This window comes from Balaenoptera borealis (genome assembly GCF_965194805.1).
Source record: "Balaenoptera borealis genome assembly, chromosome: 12".
In the NCBI taxonomy this organism is placed as follows: domain Eukaryota; kingdom Metazoa; phylum Chordata; class Mammalia; order Artiodactyla; family Balaenopteridae; genus Balaenoptera; species Balaenoptera borealis.
Window position 1 is genome coordinate 51929475 of NC_138869.1, and position 18873 is coordinate 51948347.

At 41.7% G+C, this 18873-nt stretch overlaps 1 protein-coding gene across 15 annotated transcripts in view; it reads left to right on the top strand.

Annotated features, from left to right (window-relative positions):
• Positions 1–13: 13 nt before the first annotated feature.
• Positions 14–18873, top strand: part of LOC309608412 (uncharacterized protein) — a 30391-nt gene continuing 11531 nt past the window's right edge. Inside the window, exons 1-7 of one of the 15 annotated variants that reach the window (XM_082348392.1) lie at positions 6611–9395; positions 11130–11266; positions 11372–11481; positions 15010–15488; positions 16691–16853; positions 17847–17938; positions 18239–18365. In XM_082348392.1, coding sequence (XP_082204518.1) covers positions 15099–15488; positions 16691–16853; positions 17847–17938; positions 18239–18365 — 772 coding nt within the window. In that variant the 5' untranslated portion in view covers positions 6611–9395; positions 11130–11266; positions 11372–11481; positions 15010–15098. Of the gene's footprint in view, positions 9396–11129; positions 11482–15009; positions 15489–16690; positions 16854–17846; positions 17939–18238; positions 18366–18873 lie in introns of all 15 variants that reach the window. The other 14 variants (XM_082348386.1, XM_082348389.1, XM_082348390.1 and 11 more) reach the window with 14 other exon arrangements.

Sequence of the window (18873 nt, forward strand, 5' to 3'; positions counted from 1 at the left end):
TGGGAACCCTTAGAATCTCCCCATTCTTAACGCAGCCATTCCTCTTTCTTTGTATACAGTGAATGCCCAAGCCTAACACCATTTGTCTTATGCACATAGTGATTTATTGTTTCAGGGATTACTGAGGATTTGATATCCCATCCAATCCTCATAACACTGGTACAAGAAAATTGAGTCTCAGTGAGGTTAGGTGACTGGCTAGTAAGTGGTTGGAGCCAGAATGTGAACTCAGATCTGACTTTCAAGTCCATGCTTTCTTTATTATACCAGAGTGCCTCTGTCCATCATGATGGTTCTATGCGAGGGGGAGACCAGTTGGGATCCTCCTGAGTAGCCACTTCTGTGAAAGGTGGTTGACTATATCTGGACAGTTATTTGATCATGGTTTCATAAGGAAGATGCTGTCAGTCTTCTCTGAGTTAGATTTATGGCCTGTCTCTGCACCTTGTAATTTAGTTTTAAGGATTATATATTTCTTCCTTGCTGTTACTAGAAAGAAGTGGAAGGTGTGAAGGGTATATTTGGGTGAAAAGGGATTGTTTGGTTTCGTCCTATTTTGATAGGCTAATGGCTTACATATTATTTTGTGATGTAATAGTCCCTCTTTGCATAGTTATTCAAAGCAAGGTTTGGAGGCTCTGGAACAGATCTGCTGCATTCAGGGGGTAGGACTCTTGTATCATTGGTCACCCTTGGGTAGGCACTTCCCCAGGAGTCTGGGTGGACACGAGAGTAGGGTCACCCACATGTGGCAGTGGCTAAACAGAACTGCAGCAGTAAGGGCACTTCCATCATTTTTCCCTTGTCATGTGTCCTTTTAAAATTCTACAAGGGGTTTGTAATTAATATTCATGCCTTTCATCATGCCAGCCATTCTCACCTGCTGATTACCTATGTGGAAACTCCCAGGACTAATGTCTCCTGGCCCTGCCAAAACTGCTTTAAGAAAATAGGCAAACAGCTTCCTGTGTGCCTGTCAGGTGGTACTTTTTAAGCATTTATTATTGCTGAGCAGAGTTGTTGATGCTTCCTATATTGCTGAGCAAGTGTTGTTCTCTGACCAAAACATTTTCTTACCACTGTGTCATAGCGTCTGAAATTTTTTCTTCAAATAGGCTTTCTTTTTCATCTTAAAAGACTTTGTGATCTTCAAGAGTAAATACCTTCTAGGAGGGATGCCCGAGATCAGAATACGTTCACTTTTCTTGCCCAGGCAAGCTAAGATAGCGGACCCTGGAGGAGGCCTTCACTAGCTTCTAGTCTGCAAGGCTGATACCTGTCTTGAGCTGCAGGAGTAAATGTTGACAGATGGTCTCTGTACCTTTTCATATAAGTATTTTGCAATATAATTTGAACTGACCATCCACCTTCCTCTAGAAGTTTTTCAAGACTACCAGCTGCCTGCTTCAGCCAGAGTTTAATTTTGCAGTTCCTTTCAAGCCCTTTCATGATACACTCGGGAATTCAGGATCTGTCTCTTTGAATGTGTTTTTTCCAACTTCCTGTTCTAATGGAAGCCTGGTTGTTCCCTAACAGCAGTGCTTCCTCTGCAGTCCCTCAGTTGCTAGTTTTTTTCTCCCCCAACCCGTTTACCTCTTTGTACGGCCATTTCTTCTCTATTCCATCAAAATCCCAGCTCTCTTGAAATGTACATCACTAAACTACTGTGTATTGCCCATCCCTGTTCTTGTCACCTGCCAGCTTCCTGTGCACTCACATTTATTCACTTGAGTATTTAGTACCCTGAATATTCCTGAGGAATATGAGGGGGCAAGTATTTTTTAGTCACAGATACCCTGGTTATTGAGAATTGCTTTGGTGTGGACTAGAAACATATATGTCTCTTTTTAGTTGTGAGAAAAAGTGAAATTAAAATCTTATGTAGCCTTGATTAAAGAGAAATATGAAAGACAAAGAATCATGCATAGAGAGGAAAGTGTCTCCCTAGACTTAGAGATATTTTTCATTGATGGTGTGTACTAATGTTAGGTCTTATTAGGAACTGAGAAGAAAATTGAAACCAAAAAGAGCTTTAAATAGCTGAGTAATTCCATTGAATATGAATCCCATAAGACTATATTTCATTTCAGCTCTGTATCCTGAGAGACAGACTTGCTTTTTAATTTTTTCCCATTCAATATAAATAAAATAGTATGCTCATATTGTTAGATTGTCTTTAGAAACTAGACTGTCTATAGTCACCTCTGATGTTATAAAACTGGAGTCATAAAACTGTTTTTGCAGAAGATAGTTATAATTCCTCCAATAAATATCTGTTGTTATTTACTTGTTATAAATATCACTGAATTTTTTTCCCTTTGCTTCCTTCCTTTATTGAGAGTGGGAAGAAAACTGTTCAGTTTGCTTTTCTTTTAAGCAGCTGTTTTTAGAAAGAATGATTCTGTTGTTTGAGATTCAAACACAACATGAAGCTTGTTATTTTCACACTGATAATAGAGTTGTCCCTCGGTAACTGCAGGGGATTGGTTCCAGGAGCCCCACCCCTATACCAAAATCAAAGGATGCTCAAGTCCCTTATATAAGATGGCAAACTATTGCATATAACCTATGTACATCCTCCCGTATACTTTAAGTCATCTTTAGATTACTTATAATACCTAATATGATGTAAATGCTATGTAAATAGTTGTAAATATAATGTAAATGATGTGTAAATAGTTGCCAGTGTGGCAAATTCAAGTTTTGCTTTTTGGAACTTTTTGGAATTTTTTTTTTGTTTTTAATATTTTTTATCTGTGGTTGGTTAAACACATGGACGCAGAACCCAGAGATATGGAGGGCCAACTCTACATAAACTAGAGCTCTAACCATTAGAAAGTGTCCTTCTGTTGTGTCCTTCTGTTATTTCCTTAGAGAACTTGAATAGCCAGTTATTGTCCAAGCCCCCTCTCTGGTCTCATCTGTGTTTCAAACCTATACTATTATGTAGACGTCATTTGGTTGAATAAAACCAGCATGTTCCCTGAAGTCCATTTCTGCTCCAGAAGGCATGTTGGTGAGGGGTCAAAAAGGATATGGCAGATTCCTTTCTGGGCAACATAGATACAGGACTTGACTAGGACACACTCTTTCCACTGACCATTTCAAATCCACGTGGCACAATTTGACGTATAAGGATTATAGAAGCGAAAAGGCTATAACCAGTCTCTAAGTCCAGTGAAGTCCAAATCTGGGAATCACAAGAAGTAATATAAGTAATTTCCCAGGCCCAGCAAATCAGCATTTCTGGGACAGGGCCTAGGAATCTATATAAAGCAAAACTTTTGCAGTGGGGATTTAAGAAAACTCTCCATTAGGAGCCTTGACTCTTTACATGACTATTTGTGTGATGATTGTCCATTTTCCCTCAGAAAAGTCTATAAGTCACAAAATTATTGAGACATATACCAAAGTTAGTATAATCATAACAAATTAGCAACCAGTTTACTGAGTGAAAGAAAATGCAGTCACATTTGCAGTGTTGGTTTAACCACAGAGTTGAACAGAGATTCATGTTTAAAAATTTATAATAGAACAATATGGCAAACAAGATAATCATAAAGCCCTTTGGCTATGAAACAACCTAGAAATGCTGGATAAAACTTGAACATCCTTTTACAGGGCTTTCAAGAAAGTGAAATAAATCCTCAGCGCCTAGAATGAAGAGGAAATGGAAGTCAGAAAGATAAGTGGGTGATAAGGCCTTGGGTGCCATGCAGCAGTTTGGAGATCTTGGTCACCAAGGGATTTAGATTTTATCAGCCACAAGGGCAGAATTTGAGTCCTTGGGCTTACAAAGAGGTGGAAAATGGGAACCTAGATTAACAAGAAACCTAGATCTTTACAGGGCTACACCCTCAGTGAAAGCATGCATTAGAAAAAAAAGTGAGCCAGGAGCAGAGGGAAGACCTTAAGGAAGCTTGTGGGGCTTGTCCTGGGCTTTAAATGTAAAATAAAAGTCTCCCTAATAATTTATAGTCATGGATCAATCCTCATGGTATTTTAGGGTTCAAATTTGGGAAACACCAGACCAAGAAAGTAATATAAAATTAGGTATTTACATATCCAAGTACACCTGGAACAGTTATTTAAAAATTAACAATTTAAAAAATTGAGTTATCTAATTGTTTTAAGTTGAACTTTTTGGGAAGTAAACTCTGGGACAGGATAATATGCAGCAAATTTATTGGAGAGCATTATTGGGATTAACATCTGTAGAGAGAGGGACGAAAGCAGGATTAGCAGTGGGAGAAGATAGCTGTGTTGCAGTCACAGAGTTACCTGTGTTCCCTTTGCTGGCTTCAGACTCAGACTGGGATGGCCTTTCAAGATTGCCCAAACTTGAAGTGAGAGGTCTGGGCCGTTAGACCCCTTCACTGACACAAGCACTGATTGGCACAATATATGAGGAAACATATATATATAACCAAATCACTGCTGTACACCTGAAACTGACACAACATTTTAAATCAACTATACTTGAATTAAAAAAAATTTTTTAAATCGAAGTGAGCAGAAGAAATGAAGTAATAAAGTCAGAGTGGAAAACTAGAAAAAAGAAAACAAAAACAATAGAAAAAAATTAATGAAACCAAAAGTGGTTCTTCTAGAAAAATCAATAAAATTGATAAACCTCTAGCAAGACTGATCAGGCTAAAAGAAGAGAAGACACAAAATACCAATGTCAGGAATGAAAGAGAAGACACCAATTAGATGAGATTCTACACTACTTAAAGGGATAATTATGATAGTTAATTTTATGTTGCATTTGACTAGGCTAAGGGTTGCCCAGACAGCTGGCAAAACATTATTTCTGGGTGTGTCTGTGAGGTTGTTTTCAGAAGAGATTAGCATTTGAATCTGCAAATCTGGGAGTTAGAAAGGGCTCTGACAGTTTGGTTGACTGGCTGAAACATGGACCAAAAGATGGCCTGTTGTGAATGAATCAGAAATGCCCGCCCTCCCTTGGTTTAATGTAGAGGGAGGAATTCAAAGGTTTAGGGAGATTGGATTATTAAAGTGGATTTGTCATTCAAGACCTACTCACCCACACTGGGAGGGTCCAGAAGACAAAACTTTCATCAATGCTATGAGAAATAAATTGGCAAAGGGAGTGCTAGCATTCTTGAAGAGCTCCATGATCTCTCTTCTCTGTAAGCCTGACTCAGAATTTAGTGTCTAGAAATAATCCCTTCAACCATGCAGTACTAATTCCATTATTTTCCAATACCTGAAAGAGAAGTATTTGCATAATCTCTTGGACTGGGGAGGGCCTCAGTTACATTTTGTTCTGCTGCCCAGACACCTAGCCACTGCTAAGGATGGAAGATTCTAGACTGACTTAAAAGTACGCTTTTGGGCCTCTCCAAATTAGAGGTGTAAGAGCATCAATCAACATCATAGATAGGTATTTGAGAAGAGGCTGGAGGGAGAGGACCAATAGTCTAAGATGGGGCTAAGACCTCAGAATACTGGTCAACTAAAACAGAAATCCTAGTCTGAATGTTAAGGTCGTGTTTCTCATCTTTCTATAAAATCCTACTCTGCCAGTGTTGTGGGGCTGTTTGTTTGTTTGTTTTTAAATGCAAATTGGTGTGTGATTGACCTATGACAAAGGATCTGGTATAATTCTTCCCTCCCCAAAATGAAGGGTCAATTTTCCTTCCTGTTAAGTCAAGACAATGAAATTAAACAGGAGAACCACAAAGATAGGAGGATGTGTTGATCTTGCTTCTCAGAGACAAAGTGGTCCATGAGAAGGTGAGGCAGCCTTGAGTGTACGTCTGGTCCCTCTTATTTCTATTTATTTTTATTTTTTGGCCATACCACACCGCATGTGGGATCTTAGTTCCCCGACCAGGGATCGAACACATGCCTCCTGCATTGGAAGCACGGAGTTGTAACCACTGGACCGCCAGGGAAGTCCGAGGTCCCTCTTATTTTTTAGTGTCCTTTTCTTTCCGACAAAAAGGGGGTTGTACTCACAAATGAACCTGGATTTAAAACCAGAGATTTTGGATCCAGAGTCTGGGCCCTTAAAAACTATGGGAATGGTTGAAGGGATGTTTGGAAACTGCAATATTAAGAATAGAACTCAAGTTTCCAAGCAATTTATTGGCATTAAAGTAGGGGCTTATTCAGAAGAATGTTTCAGAGTTGGCATGTTCTATGTTAAGTGAATTTCTATGTTATCTGGACAGTTTAGTGCATGTAACCTGTTGCAAAAGAAAGAGCAGAAAGATCTGGGTTCCATTCTTGCCTATGTCCCTAATTAACTGAATATACTGTATAGCTCTAACTAACTCATTTAATTCTTGTTTGCTTTTGAGGTGCATGAAGTCCTAATATTAACTTAATGAACAAACTACATTATGTCATGTTCTAGATTTTGACCATTACCTCTTTTATCCAAGTTTATTGACAACTAAATTGTTTCATAAAGTACTTTCACGTGATCCTTTTACTGAATACTCACAACAACGCTATGAAGTAGGCATTATACCAATATTTGACCGACAGAGAAACTGAGACTTAGAGGCTGACTTAATAACATCACAGAGTAGGGGCTTCCCTGGTGGCGCAGTGGTTGAGAATCTGCCTGCCAATGCAGGGGACACGGGTTCGAGCCCTGGTCTGGGAAGATCCCACATGCCGCAGAGCAGCTGGGCCCGTGAGCCACAATTACTGAGCCTGCGCGTCTGGAGCCTGTGCTCCCCAACAGGAGAGGCCGCGATAGTGAGAGGCCCGCGCACCGCGATGAGAGTGGCCCCCGCTTGCCGCAACTGGAGAAAGCCCTCGCACAGAAACGAAGACCCAACACAGCCATAAATAAATAAATAAATAAATAAATAAATAAATAAAAATTTTAAAAAATAAAAAATAAAATAAAAAATAACATCACAGAGCTAGTAAGAGAAAGAGCCAGGTCCCAAACCTAGGTTTTCTGATTCCAAATCCAGTGTACTTCACCTGTGGGAATTCTATGTGCTAAGAACGTGTGAGTATACGTAAAACAGAGGCTATGTGTTGTATTCCACCACCGTCCCAGCTCTCTGGGCCACTTTAAACAGATTCCATATAGTTCCATCTTCTTCAAAGGTAGGGTGTCCCTTTTCTACTACCATCATCCCACAAGATAACCAAGTCTTTCATCTTGGGGTGAGGATGAGGAGGCTTCAAATTCCTTGACTGTCAGATGGGCACCAGGCTGAATCTCAGGGCACAAACTGAATGATAAAACTGGGGCTCTAGGCTGACCATTGGCAAATTAGTGGTCCTCACCAGCAGACAACTCTGGTTACATCCTTCCAGGCCACTGCTTGGTAGGGTGTGGATGATTGTAGGCTCACTGGTCAGTCATCCACAGCCCAATTAGTCATTTTGGCTCCTCTCATTCCTTTCTTCTTCCCCAGCAGAAACACTTGTTCGGCAAGCATGTCTTTCCATCTCCCAAAGGTATCTATTGACCTGACAGTATAGTCTTTGTACCCTTTGTTTCTAGTCTCACAGTGAATAACCTCTGTCTACTTGGACAGGCAGGGGAGGAGAAGGGACCTCAGGTTACAAGTAAAATGATTTAGTGTAGGGGGAGCAGGGGCCACGTTGATTACTATTTCAAAATCTCCCATTCATGCTTTGAGACCTATAAAGCACTATCTCCTGGTTCTCCTTCTATTTGGTTGGCTGCTGCTTCTAAGCCTCCTTTGTTGGGTCTTTACCCTCTTTCTGCTTAGCGCTTATCACTCCCTGACATATTTTGTATTTGTTTTCCTGTCTATCCCCACTAGAAATGTAAGCTTCTAGGGACTTTACCTCTTCATTTATGTCCCTAGTGCCTAGAATAGTGTCTAGCACATGGTTAGTACTCAGTTAATAGTTGTTGAATGAATGAAAGAGTAGAGGCTGAAATGTTTAAGCAAGTGTTCAATGAAAGCCAGGAGAGAACATATATACAGAATAACATCTTGCTCATTCAACAAACGTTCATCTAGCACCTAGTATGGCTTTGTGCTACGTGCTAAGTATACAAGGGATCCAGACAGACATGGCCCTTGCCCTTGATACAGGAGGGAAAGGGGCAGGACACAAACTCTAGATAAATGAAGATGGAGCTCAGTTGTTGGGATTCGATAAAGACCGGCTAGAACCTGCTTGGTAACCAAGGTAGCTTTGAGAAAAGTCTGGTCATTGACCTTTAGCTCATTATACCTTCATTGTAATACTAAAAATCACGCCCCCTCAGCCATGACAGTTCCCAGATAGACCAGAAAAGGCCAAAAAGTGGGCAGTGGCCCAATTCCTGGGAAATCCCCACCCTTCCCAGAAATAGCAATATTCCTTCTGGAAACAGCAATATTCCTCCCATTCGTTAGCATATTAAATTACTTAGCCCATAAAAACTACAACCCCATACCCTGGGGCCACTCTCACTTTCTGAGACGGTCCATATTCGGCCTGTGGAGTGTGTATCACTCTAAATAAACTTGCTTTCACTTTTCTTTGGTGAGCTCTTGAATTCTTTCCTGCCCAACATCCAGAACCCTCACTTGGCTGTGGTCCGTCCTAAGGGCTCCTGTGGGTCCCAGGACATGACATTTCCCTCTCCTGCAACACCCTTTTGGAGCCTCTTTCTGGTCTGTCTCATATAGGGGTTGACGATTCCAGGAGTCCAAACTTAAAATATCTAAGTATCAAAGAGAGAATAAGAGTTCAGTTTCCTTTACACAGACCTAACTTTACCCAGGGTAATGGACAACTGCAACAACTTCCTCATTCCGGAGAGGCAGTGTCTCTCTATCGCAGTTTCAGCTTGATTAATATTTAACACCAGAGCTCCATTATCTCATCATTTGGGCAAGAGATACTCGACAGTAAGCCAGTTCACAAGGGAGTCATTTATAAGCCATGTTATTTACAGTGAGAACTGCTCTAAGGTTCAAGAATAGATTGGAAAAGTCACCCACGAAGTCACTCAGACATATGGAGAATTAATCCCCATCAACCTCAGTTGAACTGCAAATTAAAACAAAAAGGTTCAGTTCCTTCAGGAGGCAACAAGCGTCCTGAGGGCCTGAACCGTGTGATTCACCGCTGATCCTTGTGTTCCGGAATACAGCTGCGCCTACTCTTTGGTTGGGAGGAATGAAAACCCAAGGGTCCGGGAGCTCCCCTTTTCTTTGCCTTCCCCGGGAAAAGCTAGGAACCATAGAGATGTGGCTTCCTAGAGAGCCGGGACTGGGGGTAGGGGGGGGGTGAGCGACCGGAAGTCGAGGTATCCGCGGGTCAGCCATTATTCTGGGCCTCAGGTGCTGTGGCGTCCAGTTCCCGTGTCATCTCCTGGCATCCCGGCGCCGAGGCGGCGGTCCCCAAGGCCGGAGCCGCTGCGGGAGCTCCCGGTGAGCGGGGTGGGCTCGGGTCAGGGTGGCACGCGGGGAGGGGGGCCCGGGGTGCGGCTTGAGCTCGCCAGGGCAGCGCAGCCTTCGCCGACCCCTCTCCGGCCCTTACCCCCAGCGCGGTCCCTCCGCTCCGTGTTGAGGTGGACGCCTTGGCTGCGTCTTGGGGAAGGTATTGAAGACAGCGCCCCTGAGTCTGTGTGTCTGTGGACCGGCCCTCGAGTCAGTAGAATGTGCTGCCCCTTTGAGAACACCGCCCTCAGTAGTCAGGTTCCCCAGCTCAGGCTTTTCTGCTCTTTTTCCATCTTCTCTGAGACTGATGCTGAGAAACAGCTTGAGACTTCCCTGGAGCAGGGGCTCCCAGACTTCTGGGGGCTTTTTCTTTTTCCCTTGAGGTATGGACCGGTTCTCATCTTTTAATTTTGTAATATATTGGTATTTAAGAAGCAAACTTAGACAACCCATACCGCCATTGCTTCAGAGAATGTATTTTCACATTAAGTACTAAGATGGTAAACAGTGTAAACTCCGTCTTTTGCAAGAAAGGTCATTGCCAACCTGTGAGTGACTACGTATGGTTGTTGTTATTTTCGTTTTACAGCTTGCCAGATTAAAGCTTTATAATGAGTTGTTGTCATTATTATTCTAAACCATTGCTTTAGAATAGTTGTTTGGGTTTCAGAAGTCCTTTCTTAGATGCAGTTATTTTGGATTTTTGGAGTTAGAATCCCTGAGTTCAGAATTTGCTCCCATAACTGAGTGGCCTTGAGTGAATCGCTTAGTTCCTTTGAGGCTTCTTTTGTTCTTTTTAACTTGTGGCTCACAAACCTTTTGTGAGAAGCAAACAAAATGTATGTTTAAGGATTTGTTGTTTGTATCTATCTGCAAAGTAAGAGTAAATAGAATTCTGATAATTTACTGTAGAAAATTATTTAGAAATCCTTCTCCCCCACCCCAGGTTTTATTTACTTACAGACTTAATTTTTTCGAGCAGTTTTACGTTCACAGGAAAATTAAGCAGAAAATACAGAAATTTCCCATATACTCCCTGCCCCCGCTCTTGCATAGCGTCCACCCATATCAACATTCCCCACCACTGGAGGGATGGAGTGGGAGTTTGGGATTAGCAGATGCAAACTAGTATTTATAGAATGGATAAACAGCAAGGTCCTCCTGTATAGCACAGGGAACTATATTCAATATCATGTGCTAAACCATAATGGAAAAGAATATAAAAAGAGTGTATATTTATGTATAACTGAATCACTTTGCTGTACAGCACAAATTAATACAACACTTTGTAATAACTGTACTTCAATCCAAAAAAATAAATCCCCCACCAGAGTGGTACATTTTGTTGCAATTGGTGAACCTGTATCAGACACATTTTAATCACCCAAAGTCCATAGGTTACATAAAGGTTCACTCTCTGTGTTTGTATATTTTATGGGTTTGGACAGATGTATAATGATTTGTATAATGTATCCACCATTTTAGTATACAGCATGGTTTCACTGCCCTAAAAATCCTCTGTGTTCTGCCTGCTTGTTCCTTTCTTCTCCAATCCTTGGCAACCACTGATCATTTTACTGTCTCCATAGTTTTGCCTTTTCCAGAATGTCATATAGTTGGAATTGTACAGTATATTAGATTTTCAGATTAGCTTCTTTCACTGGGTGGTCCATATTTAAGCTTCCTTTGTATCTTTTCATGTCTTAATAGCTTGTTTCTTTTTAGCACTGAGTAATATTCCATTGTCTGGATGTACCACAGTTTATTCATTCACCTATTGAAGGACATCTTGATTGATTCTAGGTGTTGACAATTACGAATAAAGCTGCTGTAAACATCCATGTGCAGGTTTTCGTGTGGATGTACGTCTTCAGTTTCTTTGGATAAATACCAAGGAGCACAATTGCTAGAATTTATGGTAAGATTATGTTTAGTTTTGTAAGATACTGCCAAACTGTCTTCCATAGTGGCTGTACCATTTTGCATTCCCACCAGCAATGAATGAGAGTTCCTGTTGCTCCACATCTTCACCAGCATTTGGTGTTGCCAGTGTTCTGGATTTTGGCCATTCTAATAGGTACGTAAGGTATCTCACTGTTTTAATTTTCATTTCCCTGATGACATACGATGTGGAGCATATTTTCGTGCAGTTATTTGAAATATGTATATCTTCTTTGGTGAAGTATTTGTTTAGGTCTTTGAGTCATTTTATCTTAACTTTTTTTTTTTTTTTGCCTCGTCACACAGCTTGTGATATCTTAGTTTCCTGACCAGGGATTGAACCCAGGCCCCTGGCAGTGCAAGCTCTGAGTCCTAACCACTTGATCGCCAGGGAGTTCCCCCTTGGGCCATATTTTAATTGAGTTGTTTGTTTTCTTATTGTTAAGTTTTAAGAGTTCTTTGTATAAAATATACAAAGGAAGGATGATAGTGTGTGTCTTTTGCAAGTATTTTCTCTGTCTTTGGGTTGTCTTCTCATCTTTGACATTGCCTTTTGCAGAGCAGAATTTTTTAATTTTGATGAAGTCTAGCTTATTAATTATTTCATTCAAGGATCGTGCCTTTTGTGTGTATCTAAAAATCCATCACCATACCCAAGATCATCTAGGTTTTCTCCTAGGTTATCTTCCAGGAATTTTATAGTTTTGCATATTACATTTAGGTCTGTGATCCATTTTGAGTTAATTTTTGTGAAAGATGTAAAGTCTGTGTCTAGATTGATTTTTTGCATGTGAATATCCAGTTGTACTGGCACCATTTGCCGAAAAGATTATCTTTGCTCCATTGTGTTACCTTGACTCTCTCTCAGAGATCAGTTGACTATTCATGTGGGTCTATTTCTGGACTCTCTATTCTGTCCCATTGATTTGTCTACATTTTGCCAGTACCATGCTGTCTTCATCACAGTAGCTTTTTAGAAAGTTTTGATGTGGGTAGTGTCAGTCCCTCAACTTTGTTCTTTTTCTTCAATATTGTGTTAGTTATTCTGGGTCTTTTGCCTCTCCATGTGAACTTTAGAATCAGTTTGTCAATATCCACAGAATAGCTTGCTGAGATTTTGATTGGAGTTGCATTGAATCTGTAGATAAAGTTGAGAAGAACTGAAACGTTGACAATATTGAGTCTTCCTATCTGTGAACATGGGATAGAAATCCTTTTTTTAAATTCCTTTCCATCACCCCCAGATCAGTTACCAAAGAACTGCTCAGTTTTTCTCAATTTTTCTCTCCCTACTACTACTTAATTTAGAACTTTATTTGTTTAGACTACAGGTTTCCCCTAATGTCTGAAAGTAGGGTTGTTCTTGTTTTGTTTTGTTTTTAAATTTAGGTTGTGCCAGGTCTTAGTTGCAGCATGCTGGCTCCTTAGTTGCGGCCTGTGGGCTCCTTAGTTGCGGCAAGCAGGTTCCTTAGTTGTGGCATGCAAACTCTTAGTTGCGGCATGCATGTGGGGTCTAGTTCCCTGACCAGGGATCAAACCTGTGCGCCCTGCATTGGGAGCATGGAGTCATCCACTGCACCACCAGGGAAGTCCCTGAAAGTAGAGTATTCTTATGAAACCTTTTATAAGCTGAAATGATGTAAAGCAAAGAAGCAGTTCCCTTAGGACACGTCTTGCTAACAGATGCACAAAGTAAAACTAGATAAAGCACAGATGCTCACAGACACAGGTTAAATCTACAGTGGCTTGATGCTGAGATGCTGAGTGTAATTCCTGTGGAAGGAGCTTGGCATTGCCACTCTGGCTACTTGGGATGCCTCTGGCTGCCTCTCAGTAGCCTTTAGAATTTGCTTCTGTTTACCTCTTCACTCTAATTCTACAAAATTACCTCAAAGGTTACTTCCTTCTCTGATTTGCAAAGAACCTTTTTAACAGAGCTATATGTGCTGTCTCTCCCTTGTTTTTGAAATTACAGTTTCTTTATTTCTGGAATGGCTTTCCCAATACTCCAGTGGTCTTTTTTTCTTTACAGCCCAACCCAAAATTACCTTCATGAATTCTTACTGTGCTTGTATGTCCTCCTATTAATTGTACTCACACATTATATTGAAATTATGTTTATATTTTGGTCTCATCTCCATTATAAGCATGAATTTTAAGGGTTCATGTGTTAAATAAAATTAATGAGGCACTCATATGTTACTGATAGTAATGTAACTATTACAACCTTAAAAGTTTAAATTATTTGTACCTTTCAGCCAAACAATTTCTCTTCTGGGAATTTTTCCTGAAGAAATAAGCAGAAATGTAACCAAAAGTTCATTAGCAAAGATGGTCATTGCAGCTGAATTTGTAATAGGAGAAAATTATAAATAATCTAAACGTCTAACAACAGGGGACTACTTCAGTATGAATGGGCTAATATACTCTTTTTTTAAAAAATAAATTTATTTATTTATTTATTTTTGGCTGCATTGGGTCCTTGTTGCTGCACGCGGGCTTTCTCTAGCTGCAGCGAGTGGGGGCCACTACTCCCCGCAGTGTGCAGACCTCTCACTGCGGTGGCCTCCCTTTGTTGTGGAGCACGGGCTCTAGGCACACGGTCTTCAGTGGTTGTGGCACGCAGACTCAGTAGTTGTGGCTCGTGGGCTCAGTAGTTGTGGCACATGGGCTTAGCTGCTCCGCGGCATGTGGGATCTTCCCGGACTAGGGCTCAAACCCATGTCCCATGCATTGGCAGGTGGATTCTTAACCGCTGCACCACCAGGAAAGTCCCATGGGCTGATGTACTCTTGAAAATAATGATGAATAATATTTGATATTGTGTTCACAACACAACGTGTGTGAAATTATGGAGCAGTACAGTTGGATCCAGTTTTGTGATCCAAATTGGCACATGGAGAAAGGACTGGAAGAATGTAGTCCAGAACAATAGCAGTGATTGTTCTTTGGTTTTGTATGTGTTTTCTGGTTTTACAGATTTTCCATTTTGTAATAAGAAAGATACATATTATTTCTAAAAAACACACTATTTCTAGAAAGCAGAAGCCTAAGAACATAGGAAAGGGTGCTAGTTGCAGAAAGATAATGTTTAACATTTGAATCCGTATACCAGGCACTATTCAAAAGCCTGAAATGTATTTCACATCAAATTCTTACAAGCCCATAAGATAGGAATTGTTGTTACTCCTATTTTACACGTTAACAAACTGAGACTTAGAAGTGAGGTAACTTGTTCAAGGTCACACAGGAGTAGCCAGGATGCCCATTGTTAGAATGGTAGATAAAGGATTTATTGTAATTAGGTGGAGGAGAAACTGTGAATAAAGACCAAAGGAGGGACTTGCCTGGCTGTCCAGTGGTTAAGACTCCGTGCTTCTAATGCAGGGAGCGCGGCTTGGATCCCTGGTCGGGGAACTAAGATCCCACATGCCACGTGGCAAAAAAAAAGACGAAAGGAATTTCATGCTTTTGATATCAGCAATGGTGTGGGTAACATGCATATTAGTGTCCCTAGAGCCTTGGGCCTGGGCTTCTGTTAGAGGAGGCATGGCCCAGAATCTATAACTTTGCATTCAGGGAGGTTTCTTCATTAGTGAGAGCTAACTGGGGTCTGGAAAACCTGATTGTTTCTCTGGGTTAACTTTAACAATGATTTCTTGAGGTCTTATAGATGATGTTCTCCAAGCTCTAAGGAAGAAGGCAAGCAAGGATTGAGGGGCCCTAGAGAGGAGCCTTTCTTAAATAACAACAATGACAAGAGAAAATTGGGCCCACAGTGCTCTGAGACAAGAGGGCCTTGTTAAAGGGAAGGATGATACCTGGAAGTGGGGAACCAGCTTCCAAGGGAGCAGCTCCTCTGTTTGGGAGACCTCCCACCTGCACTTTAGACAGTTACGTTACCATGAGACATCTGGACCCCAGGAGGCACTGAGCCGGCTCCGGGAGCTCTGTCGCCGGTGGCTGAGGCCAGAAGCACGCACCAAGGCACAGATCCTTGAGCTGCTGGTGTTGGAGCAGTTCCTGAGCATCCTGCCCGGAGAGATACGGACCTGGGTGCAGATCCATCGCCCCGGGAGTGGTGAGGAGGCAGTGGCCCTGGTAGAGGAGCTGCAGAAAGACCTCGATGGACCAGCACTAAAAGTGAGAAAGGGGAAGGGGGAAGAGTTTGAGATGGAAGGAGGGAGTAGGCCCAGGACAGAGGGGATAGAGGATGATGCTGTGATTTTCATTAATAATTAATAACACAACAGCAACCCTAATGCTAATTAAAACAGGTTCATGAGCTGTTCAGACCACAGGATGTCTTTTGAGAGAAATGGATTTATAATTGGGGTCTTTGGGCCAATTCAGAATCAACACAAGGCATTGACTCTGCTTTGCCTCCTTGGGTGATGCTTGCTAATGCTGAGTTTGGTTCAAGAATCTGAAGAACATAATGTTTGTAAGTGTTCCTCTAAACAGAAACATATGTATTGTTTGTATAAGTATGTTTGGAGTGATGTTGTAAGTCTGAAGTATAAAAGGCAGTGGGAAAGCATGAATGAAGTTTTCTAGATCTGGCAAGACCTCCCCATGTGTTCCTCTACTGGGGATTCTGTGAGCCAAGGGATTGGGTTGAGATATTTGTCTCTGATAAGATTTTATATCCTTGGCTATTAAATTGGGATCTTAATATAGTTTCTAGTATGTGTCAGATCTCTTTCTGTCAATCTGGAGCCCACTAGAAACATTTCTATATAAGAAGTCTGGAATATAACTTGGGAGCGGTACCAAGGATGGGCTTATTTGTTTAAATCATAAAAATGAAGAGTTTAGAGCTATATATTTCAGTGCTAATCACTAATCCATCTTTCTCATTTGAGAGATAAGAAAATGGAGGCAGGAAAAGGTTCACTACATTGTCTTAGGTGAGACATCTAGTTAGCAACAAAAGCAAATGTCTAGACTTCTAGTGTTCCTTCTGTTGGAGCAGGAAGGGATAAGTAAAGGGGTAAATAAGTAGAAGAGTGTATTGAACCCAGGTGTAATCTAAAACCAGGTCTGAAGCTCTTAATTGCTTGTTACTTCCCATTCCCTCCTTAACCCACACCCAGGTCTGGCTTCTGTTTCCACCGTTGTGTTCAGTCTCCTCTGGGAGAGGTCACCAGTACCATGAGTGGGGCTAGAGGGCAGCTCCATTGTTCTCAAGGCAAAGCTTTACTGCTGGTTTGATGCTCCATACTTGAGGTGGGTCACTCTCATCTCACAGTTCTAGATTACGGGCAGAAAGAGGTCCATGTTAGGTGAGTCCATTTTCTGGAGGTACAAGAAGAGTCAGCTTATTTTGTTCTGCTTGTTCCCAGGTTCCAGTCCTTGTCCAGGATCAGGACACTCTCCAGGAGGGTCTCAGCACTCCAGGAATAGCACTTCCTCATGCACCCACTGGCAGCCACATATCAGCTGAAGTTCGCTCAAGTCCTCTTACTGACCCAGTGGTGTTCAACTTGCTCCAAGATCCTCAACATGGTAACTTGCTGGCTGTGGCTTTGGACTTTTTCAGGACTCTTACTATGGCTCATCTCCCTACTCCCAGATAGTTGCTTCCTCTCCTGCCCTTATATGAACCCCTTATGGTACCAAGCTCTTTCCTGTTCTCCCTCTTGTCCTTTCCTGGGTCCCTCTGACCCTTTATCCATTCTTTTTTTTTTTTAAATTTATTTATTTTATTTACTTATTTTTGGCTGCGTTGGGTCTTTGTTGCTGTGCTTGGGCCTTCTCTAGTTGCGGCGAGCAGGGGCTACTCTTCGTTGCAGTGCGTGGCCTTCTCATTGTGGTGGCTTCTCTTGTTGCGGAGCACAGGCTCTAGGCCCATGGGCTTCAGTAGTAGCAGCACGTGGGCTCAGTAGTTGTGGCTCACAGACTCTAGAGCACAGGCTCAGTAGTTGTGGCACATGAGCTTAGTTGCTCTGTGGCATGTGGGATCTTCTGGGACCAGGGCTTGAACCCACGTCCCCTGCATTGGCAGGTGGATTCTTAACCACTGCACCACCAGGGAAGCCCTTTTTTTTTTTTTTTAATTAAAAAGATTTTTTTTAATTTGGTTGCTTTGGGTCTTAGCTGCGGCTCGCAGGTTCCTTATTTGTGGCTCGTGGGGCTCCTTAGTTGAGACTCTCCAGCTCCTTAGTTGTGGCATGTGAACTCTTAGTTGCGGCACGCATGTGGGATCTAGTTCCCTGACCAGGGATCGAACCTGGGCCCCCTGCATTGGGAGCACGGAGTCTTATCCACTGCGCCACCAGGGAAGTCCCCGTTTATCCATTCTTATTGCTATTCTTTGTGCTATTCCAGCCGTGCACGTGGGGGTCAGAAAAGATTTGTAGGTCATTTTATAGCCATCATTGCCTAGTTCTGGGAGCTCTGTGTCTTTTTGAATTCCTTGTTTATAGAAGATAAAGATATTGGACTTGGAGTAGTGGGCAGGAACAACAGTTATCTCATATGCAGCTTTTTCTCCTTCAGATTCTCCTGCCCCTGAAGCTTCTGCCCTTTCCCAGGAAGAGAACCCAAGAAATCAGTTAATGGCTCTCATGCTCCTGACAGCCCAGCCCCAGGTAAGATTTGCATCCTCTTTTCTTTCTAAGATCCTATCTGCACTATCTAATTGTGGCTGAAGTATCCTAATTGTGGCTGGAGTATGTCTCATCCTTGTGCTTGGGTGTCCAGTCAGCTCCCATCTCTAAATCAAGGTCCATGCTATTGGAAGGCAGACTTCATGTAGGGTCTCCTATGTCTCCCTGATATCCCTTGCCCACCTCATGCCCTCACAACATGTCTTCCCCAGAAGTGAAAGGGACCTTTCAGTAGGGGAGCTTCCTGGGCATGGATAATCTCACACATACCTGTTATTTCAGGAATTGGTGATGTTTGAGGAGGTATCAGTGTGCTTCACTTCAGAGGAATGGGCATGTCTGGGCCCAATTCAGAGGGCCTTGTACTGGGATGTGATGCTGGAGAATTATGGAAATGTGACTTCCTTAGGTAAGGACACTTTCTTCCCATAATTCTTACCTTTACTTCATCAGTTTTGTTTTGTTTTTTAACGTTTTTATTGGAGTATAATTGCTTTACAATGGTGTGTTAGTTTCTGCTTTATAACAAAGTGAATCAGTTATACATATACATAATCCCCATATCTCTTCCCTCTTGCTTCTCCCTCCCCCCCCAACTTCATCAGCTTTTGTTTGTTTTTCTTTTCTTTTTTTCTTCCCCCTGCAGTGGAAGTGCAGATTCTTAACCACTGGACCACCAGGGAAGTCCCAGCTTTTGTTTGTTTTTCTGATTATGAACATAGTATAGTATACTTATTTTGGAAAACACAGAATATTAGAAGAAAAAAATTTTTTTAACCCACTATTTGCAAACAGCTACTATCAAAATTTTGATATATTACCTTTCTGGCTTTTTTTGTGTGTTTGAGGTTTTTTACATTGTTTTGAGAGTGTGTATTCATGAATATATACAGTTTTGTAGCTTGCTTTCTTTGCAG